The following is a 9,592-nucleotide window of genomic DNA, read 5'->3' as shown; positions in this document are numbered from 1 at the left end:
AAAAAAAAAGAAGGATTGCATCTGCAGATGCGAATCTTATCTGCTTCGTATATGAGTTTGTAGAGCATCATGCCGGAGTCATAGAGGTCGCAGGTGTAAATCCCGCCGAATAAAAAATTCTTATTCCAAACATTATTTGTCCGCTTAACCCAGGAAAAAATTCCCTTTGTTTTTGAATTTTTGTACACCAAAAAAACTCTTCTCAAATATCGATTTTTTTCAAGTGTTATCGAAATTACTAATTCCCCATTACCACTCCGGATAATTTAAATGTTTTACTATTTTTCCTGTACTCCTGAAACATTCCCAGGTAACACCTCCAGGCAACACCCCCGGACAACACCCCCAGAGGAATGACGCTAATTTTGAAACACCCTGTATAGAGCGGATCCGCTTTAGCAAAACCTAAAATTTTCGGGATTATTGTAACTGTATTTATCGAGTTAGGGTTAACAGCTGATATTCGCGAGACTCTCTGTATGGTTCTTCTTTTTTCTGTCAGAATATGATAATTGATTTTCACTCATTTACGTTGGAAGTTAATGATGAGTTTTTAACTATTGCTGATTAATTCCAGCAACCCAAAAGGAATCTGACGATTTTAAGCACCAGGTCTACGTACTCGAAAATGAACATATTAAATTCAAGTCTATTATAAATAGTTTGGAAAAAGATATTATTGACATAAAAAAAGAAATGACGGAAAGAGACAGTACAATTGAAGAAAAAGAAAAACGAATATTCCAACTTAAAAGCAAAAATCAAGAACTGGAAAAGTTCAAATTTATATTGGATTTTAAGGTAAGAATATTTTCTTATTGAAACATATTGGCTTTTAAAGCAAACGTTATATTACTTTATTGAAAACTTTAGTATTTTACATGAAAATTAACGTAGTATTTATATAGGTATCGACCCAGCGTGTATAAGGAGCACCAAAAAAAATCGAAATTTTTTTTACTGAAAACCGAGATATTTATTTAAAAAAAAAACGAAAACGGCGCGATTTTAAACATAATTTCACCGTCACACCTGTTAAGACAATTTCCGCATGAACATTATGTAAATATTTGTTGCTTTATGCACCAATCAACAACAGAAACGACTTAAAGGCAAATGAAGAACTAAATAATTTTACTTATGACGAGTTTAAAGTTTTTGCTGTTCTTATCAGTTGCATAAAATGTCATGTTTTAAATGTTTTCTTCATTCCAGTTCCGACACCAACGACATAAGCACTAGTACTTCAAAGCGTGCACCAATTTCATATACATAAGTAATCACAAACCACACATAACATGTGGCTCCATAATCATGTCATAACCAACTTAGTTGCAATTAGAGTTTGGACAGAAACCTTTAACTTATGTTAGTTGTTAGTTAGCAAAAGTTTCGGGCAAAAATATACTGAGTTGATCAGGCGGTAGAATTATAGCCTATACATATTCCACTATCATTTAATACAGAATTCCTTCAAAAACTTAAGAAACAGTTAAATCTGCATTTCTTATAGAAAAACACCACACTAATTTAGCGTGTCTAACCTGTTAAAGTTATCACCGTGTTTGAGTCTCCCCAAGGAACGTAAAGTTTATAAATCGTCTATATTATAATGCATTTTTTTACGTGCACGTACACATTTTACGTGTGGTGTGTTGCCGCACTCCGGACCCAGTTTATGGTTCAACCGAGAGCCCCTTATAACTGAAGACCATTGCAGATTTTGGCCTTCTCGAAAACCCCTTCCCTATGTTCCACACTGCTTAATATTCTACCCCTGCACAGCTTTTTGCGCCAGAGCATGAGCCGTATCTGTCGACCTTCCTTTCCTGTATGCATGCTGGGTGCTCTGCAGCGGTGTCCTGATGAGAATTTTCTCTGTTGGTCACCTGTCCATCATCCTTTCCAAAGTTTTCATGAGGAAAGACGTAAATTTTATGGGTCTGAACTATTTGAGCTCGGTGTTGTTTCTTTCACCGGGTTTCGGCATAAAGACCACTTCCGCTGACGGCCAATCATTAGGGACATATTTCATTGCCAGGATAACCCAAGGTCCTTCCCAGGAACGGGGGTAAGATCTAATAATCTGAGCTCGACTGCAGGCATTTTGGAATTATCACGTCTGCACCTGCGGCTTTATATGGGCAAAATTCAAATCCCCCCATTTAATAGCGTCATCACTGGCAACTCTTTTGGAAGTGGTCCAATCCAATTCATTCGAGCAGACGTTGACCTCAAAGCCTCTGGGGCCGCCGTCGCCTGGAAAGCGTAATGCTAGTAGAAATTGAAAGGTCCCCTTTTTCGTTTCCGTCCAAGTGGCTTTTTAACGGTCTCCATATAATCTTGTGATTAATCTGTGCTGAGGATCTTCGCAAGCCGGGCTGAATCCGATAGCGACTTGACAGCAAATTTCAAGGAACAACAGTTGACAGTCAACAACAAGGAAAGTTTCTTCTTGCTTTGAGCTGGAGATCCCAGTTTTGGCATTACTTTCCATTGGGGGGTCGGTGACAAGCCTCCTTTCTCAGGAGCTGAAGGGCCTTATTCCACCACGGAAGCGTTGAGATCCCAACCTCTTTCGCAAGGGAGCCCTTTCTTCATTTAGCCATCTTACCTCGAGTTTCAACTCCTCTCTGGAGGTTATGTCATCCTCAGAGAATCCGAGAAACTGCCTAAGGTAATCCCTGTTATGGGACCAGTCAGCTTTCTTCTTGTTCCTGTTTTTCAGTGTGACAACTTGCTTTTTCTTCTTCATGTACCATGTCATTTCCAGATCGTTGGTCACCAACACAGCTATCTAAATCCTGCTCACCGCCACCTTGAAGAGTGTGCTTGAGGTTACGCCACATTCAGCCATGATGTTTTGCGTCTACCTGGGCCAAGCTTGCCAGCAATTTTACCATCTATCATGTTTTTCAGTGGTAGGTATTTCACGCTGTTCATTACATGACCGAAGTATTCTAATATTCCCCGCTTGATGGTGCATGGGATTTTAGTGATTTTAGTTAGATGTTCAAGCATATCTAAGGTTCGGACTTTATCAATCCATGATACTTATAGGATTTTCCTATAGCATCACATCTCAAACGGCTCCAGTCGCCCCATCTCATTGCTATTCATAGTCCAGGCCTGCGCTCCGTAAAGCAAAATTGAAAATACATACCAGCGCATCAAACGGATCGTCAAATTCTGTCTAAGATCTCTACTGCACGGAACTTTTCTCATTTTGTTGAACGCTGTGCTAGCGTACTCTATTCTTGAGCGGATTTCCATGTGATCTCTCGGTCTCCATTGTTATTTAACAGACATCCGAAGTACTTGATCTGTGTAACCCGCTCCAGTCACAACTACGACCGTCAGATTAGCCGTTGAATCATCCTCTTTGCTTTGTACCAGAATGTTGGTTTTCTGGATAAATAAGATCGAGTCCCGCTACTGCACATTCAGCAGTGAGCATATCGTGCAAACACTTTAAATCCTAGTCATTGGAGGCCAAAAGTACCGTGGCATCCGCATAGCGCAAACAGTTTATGACTCCGCCATTTACTATCATGCCGCCCAACACCTCTCTTGATGTTGATAGATTCTGAGTATTATCAGTTCTTACTACTGCTGTTTGATTCCAGTATAAATCTGCGATTATGCGAACACCTTCATTCCATCAAATCCAATATATTTTAAGACCCCTATAAGCACATCATGCTTGACTCGATAAAACGCCTTTCGAAAATGCATAAAACAAGGCCACAAGTCAACCGACATATCTCGAAATTTCTGAGCAAGTACGCTCAGCCTGAACAAAGCCTCCCTTGCACCGAACCCGTTGCTCCTGATGAATTTGTATTGGTGTTCGGTGGACCAGATATTCACTATGCCCTTGTGTCCTGTGTATCTTACATACATGGTAGGGATTTAGCCCTTCGTCGGTGAAGTATCAGTTGTTGCGCAATGCTTCGATAACTTCTGGAACGCTCGGCTGCAATTATCTCCAATACCTGTTTTTCTTGGTGCACCACTATCTGGCTCAATTCCTGGAGCCAATCGTCCAGTGTCTCCAGTTTTATCTTGTGTAAGTTCTTATAGGTTCTGCTATGTTACTGTCGTATTTCGCTATAAGTAATAGTATATTCGCATAATGCATAAATCAAGGCCACACGCCAACCGACATATCTCAAAATCTCTGAGCAAGAACGCTCAGCCCGAACAAAGCGTTACTTGTAACAAACCCGTTGCGAAATCCGAACTACGACTCACTAAGGTACTCTTCAGATTTGTGATATATGCGGTCTTGAATTATCTTTAAAAATATTTTAAGTAGGAGACTCATGAAGCTGATGGTCTTGTATCACCGCATGTTCTTACAGTTGCTTTCTTTGGTAATGTGATAAAGACTGACTGCCCAATCGCTCGTAATGTGTTCACTGGCATATATAGCATTAAAAAACCTGCACATATTTTCTATCCTATATGAGTTTGTAACCAACGCAAGGTCTGGTTCTTTTGCCTTGCCATTTTTTGCAAGTTTTACAGCGTGTTCTACTTCATCTCATGTTATTATAAGTGCTTCCAGAGTTGTTCTTACTGGCGGTTCGTCTGCACGGATGTTATTGACCAGATCGGTCATGTACCTCACCCACTCAGCCAGCCTACCTTCCAGCACAGGCAGGTTTCACTTTACGTTGGTCGTTGTGTAGTTGTCCAGCTTTGCTCGTGCTTTAAATTCCGGCAGCCGTTTTGATGCTCTTGTACGAGCTGTAGGCGTCTTGCTGGTCCGACTCAATTTGGAATTCGAAATTCATCAACATTTATCATTGACAAAACATTATTATGTTTTCTAACACTCTCCAGTTTTTCTCCTTTGTAATTAGATTTCAGGTTGCCAGCCTTTGTCAATCACTTCTGGTCGGACTCGATTCCAAAACATCGGCCTCTCGTTTATGTTCGACACTTCTTGGTTTTCAGTAAAGAGATACTCCAACACCTCTGGCGCTTGTATCGGAGGTTCCCCAGACGTCGTTCTACGCGTTGTTATCGCCATCGATAATCGCTTGAGAACCCGAACTTTTTGCAAATATTATAACCTTAATGCATGTCTTCCGTGGGGAAACGTTGGGCATCCTCCTACTTAAGATACACACTACCTATTAGAACCTTACGGTTTTTACGTTTTCTTCATGTTCTAGTAGAACCGCAGTGGCAACCCTGGTTCCTAACTGAGCCCTATGGGTGACGCGTAGATCCTTGTATATCATCATGCAGCATTGGGGCCTCTTGTCGATTGGCGATCCGACTATGGTGTTATAACTCGCCTGATTGAAGTCTCTGATTTAGTGTCTGTAGACATAAAGTTCTTGCATTAGTACAACATGTCTCTTTCATTCTTGCTCTTCTCTTCGGCTCTTCCTTTCGTGATATAACGCTGTCCAATTCGATTGTCACGTCTCTGCTGTGGTGAAGATTGATATTACGTTCCGACAGTGTCATGACGGGTTGTACTGGGGAACGGTGGATCCTACTTTCCTTTATCGATGGGCGTTTGAGGAGCTGGGGGCGGCTGCTTTATGTAAGGGGTCACCCTAAAAGCTTTTATGGTGACCAACTCATACCACACAAGCCTGCGCGCTTCAGCGCTCTCCTGGTTTCTCCGTTCACCATGAAAGTAAGCTTTAAGTTGCGCGATTTTCCTTTGGTAGAGAGGTGTCTATAACTTGGGACACCTAAAGCTCAGTTTTGCAGTCCAAGCATCTTTACCACCTTTAGTCTTCGGTTTTTGCTCCGCACGTGAAAACTGGCTTGTGAGTGAGTTCTTGAAGCCTCTGACTCCAGCACTAGAGTAAACGTCACTTGATTCTTTGGTTTCCGCGGTTACCAAAAGCCAGCCACATGCTCTTATCCCAGAGTTTTGTACTATGTACCAGAGTTGTAATACTCAATCAAACGGGATTTTATCAAACGGGACCTTCAATCAAACGGGATTTTATGTAATGAAGGGATTGGTTGGAGGAAGGTATATCTATAGATCAAGGGTATATGGTGTAATTTCACCCTTAAATATTAAATATGGCTTTATTAAATATAATAATAACTAAATTAACAATTATTATATTATTAATATTATTATTATTATTTAATATTTATAAATATTAAATAACTAAATGATATAATTAATAACTAAAGAGCTTTTGACAATTACCTCATCATCAGGGCCGCAAAAAAACACAAACAGTAATAATTAGCATCCTGGCGGACCTCATGAAAATAAATAAAATAAAAGGGATGTAAACTTACTCGTCAACACAAAATCGTGCATCCCCAAGAGAGCAGAACAGAGCATACCAACCAATGGTGAGGTAGTCAAAGAATTAAAATCTCAGAGAACAAACTAACATTAAAACGGACCATCAATTAAAAATTTGAAACCATAAAATGGGTAATAGAAATATACAGTCAGGCGACCAGTCCAACACTCAACTGATGTTCTAGGCTTAGGATTCAAAACGCAAACCAAACTAAGTATCTTGGATGGAAGACAAGAGGCATTGTACTTGTAGTATTTCACTTTATTGGGAATAATCTATATTTTTCACACAATCATTTTAAAGGCATTTTAAAAACTTCGTTGCAAACTTCTTTAGTAAAATGTACACGAACATCGAATTTGCGAATATACTATTACTTATAGCGAAATACGACAGTAACATAGCAGAACCTATAAGAACTTACACAATATAAAGCTGGAGACACTGGCTCCAGGAATTGAGCCAGATAGTGGTGCACCAAGATAAACAGGTATTGGAGATAATTGCAGCCGAGCGTTCCAGAAGTTATCGAAGCATTGCGCAACAACTGATACTTCACCGACGAAGGGATAAATCCCTACCATGTATGTAAGATACACAGGACACAAGGGCATAGTGAATATCTGGTCCACCGAACACCAATACAAATTAAACAGGAGCAACGGGTTCGGTGCAAGGGAGGCTTTGTTCGGGCTGAGCGTACTTGCTCAGAAATTTCGAGATATGTCGGTTGGCTTGTGGCCTTGTTTTATGCATTTTCGAAAGGCGTTTTTTCGAGTCAGCATGATGTGCTTATAGGGGTCTTAAAATATATTGGATTTGATGGAATGGAGATGTTCGCATAATCGCAGATTTATACTGGAATCAAACAGCAGTAGTAAGAACGGATAATACTCAAAATCTATCAACATCAAGAGAGGTGTTAGGCAAGAATTTATTGCTATCGCCGTTACTACTTAATGTCTACTTGGAAGGAACATTTAGGAAGGCAATCTCTGGAGGGCTGGACGGCATGATAGTAAATGACGAAGTCATAAACAGATTGCGTTATGCGGATGACACGGTGGTACTTTTGGTCTCCAATGACTAGGATTTAAAGTGTTGCACGATAGGCTCTCTGCTGAATGTGCAATAGCGGGACTCGATCTTAATATCAAGAAATCCAAGATTCGAATACGAGAAGCTGCACGGCACAAATAGTACGGGACAAACATGTTTGGGGTTAAACGAAGCGGCAGGTGTTCCAAGTTTACCCCTTGCGAGTTGTCCACATTTCAAAACGGTTCTTTTCAAACCCAGAGATTCATATCTAAGAATTTTTTTTACCACAAATCACCGAACTGTTTTTCGAATTTGTAGATTACTGACTTTCTTCTCTTCTTACCGTAGGTTAGTTGTAAACTCATTGAGCCATAACTTTTGATAGGAGGTCTTGTTAAAATTGTTGAACACGAGAAACAAAATTGCTGAAATTTGTTGATTGAACAAAAGATCATGGCAGCTGAAACAAGACGAATAAAATATTTTTGAACATTATTTACATTTTCGCTTACAAATAATATTTATAACTATTTAAACCATTAAGTTGGGCCTTATCTAAAAAATATTCTTATTTAGTGCAAATCGTTACGTTCCGCATCGTTTATTTTACGAAACCTAGTAATGCATTAAAACATTAGTGAAACACAAAAAAGTACTTGCAAATGCGTACTCGCAATGACGTCATCACTAGTTGAGGTATTAATTTGCGAAGGACCAATTGACAAGATGGGGAAACTCTCTACCAGTAAACCTTTCACTTTCTGTGTTTAATCCATAGTTAACTATGGTTACCTGAGTTTTTGATAATTAAGAGCAACAGGTAGTGACGTAATGTTAATGACGCAGATTACCTTGAAAAACATTGTTGCCGTGTTTTTAATATAGCTTTTCGCAAATATCTCAGCTTTTAATAAGAACGATTTTTTTCTATTTTTCGTATCATCTCTTAACACCCCCAGACAACACCGGTAAAGGAATTATGCCAATTTTAATCACTCTGTATAATAGACCCAATCCTATCAAGTATTAGCTACTCTTCCTGGGTTCCAGTCAATTTCATTGTTTACCATTTAAAATGTTACAAAAACGTTTCGGTGTTCTTCTCCACCATCATCAGTTTGTCTAAAATATACATTCACAGCCGTTATTAGTTTAAAACAAGAGCTCTGTTAAATATACACACTAAAATATAAATTACAAACATATTAAAAAGTATATCAAAATCGTTTGAATCTTTTGGGATTACAGGTGATGAGTCAGGACAATCCTGTTCGGGAAAAGATTAAAACTTATTGCTTAGATATTTAAATTTTATTTACATGTATGGTTGTTTCAACCTTCACATTTGGCAAGCCATTGAAAAATATTAACTTCGTCCAATATCGAGCAAAAGAATAAAAAAACTGTTTATAATATTTGGCAGTTTTCTTTGCATTCTGACGATATCGCTTGGTCTGCATTTCTTCAATATAACAGGTGTTTCTATTTTATGTAGTTGATTTAATTAGTGTATATAGGTGTTCGCTTAATTAGTGTATGATATATACAGGGTGAGGTGTTGTCTGGCGCTGTTATAGGAGTACAGAAAAAATAGTCAAAGAAATTAATTGTTATTAAAAACTGAGAAATTTACAAAAAACTATATCAGAAATACGGCAGCAATGTTTTTCAAGGTAATCTGCCTAATTAACATTGCGCACATACCTGTGGCTTCGTAATTATTTAAAACTCCGGTAACCATGGAATTATACAGAGTGACAATAAGATAGACGAGGATAAGCGGTAAATTCAACAAGATTTGTTGACAAAATGTCAACCTGTTCTCATAACCTCGAATATTGGTGTAAAAATAAACCATACAACACCAAACATTTGAATGGTTAACTCCAAACAAGCTAGTGCCTGTGTAATCTCCTTATTATTTACTCTTATCAAGCAGTTTCTCGTATTCAGTTAATTATCTCGTGCTCAATTTGTATCTCCTTGTGCTGTGTGTATCGTACAAACGTGGTAGAAACGTAGCACTTCCTCGGATTCGATTATACCCAATACTTGTTCCTCTGTGCCTGGAACCCAAAAATGGATTGTCGTCCACCAGCGTCCTGGAACGACTCTCTTCGGCCTTTGTTGGCGTGAGTTCTTGCAGCGTCTGCTATGCAGCTGTAGCATTTCCCTTAAACTAATCGCATATACGCAAATTCGTGAAAGGACATTCAAAGTAAGTCATAATTTGACAAATTATTGTTATTATT

General features: G+C 38.9%; 1 protein-coding gene across 1 annotated transcript in view; it reads left to right on the top strand.

The window, feature by feature from the left end:
• The window catches only part of LOC109544714 (cilia- and flagella-associated protein 57), a gene marked incomplete in the record, with an annotated part of 73,226 nt that overhangs the window by 45,252 nt on the left and 18,382 nt on the right, over positions 1–9,592 (top strand). The window contains 1 exon segment of the mRNA XM_048663853.1: positions 578–801. Coding sequence (XP_048519810.1) covers positions 578–801 — 224 coding nt within the window.

The sequence above is a fragment of the Dendroctonus ponderosae genome, unplaced genomic scaffold, assembly GCF_020466585.1.
Source record: "Dendroctonus ponderosae isolate FM_Combo_2020 unplaced genomic scaffold, Dpon_F_20191213v2 Dpon_F_20191213_2, whole genome shotgun sequence".
NCBI classification, from domain to species: Eukaryota; Metazoa; Arthropoda; class Insecta; order Coleoptera; family Curculionidae; genus Dendroctonus; species Dendroctonus ponderosae.
The sequence above is the reverse complement of the archived record's forward strand: the minus strand, read 5'-3'. Positions and strand labels throughout refer to the sequence as shown.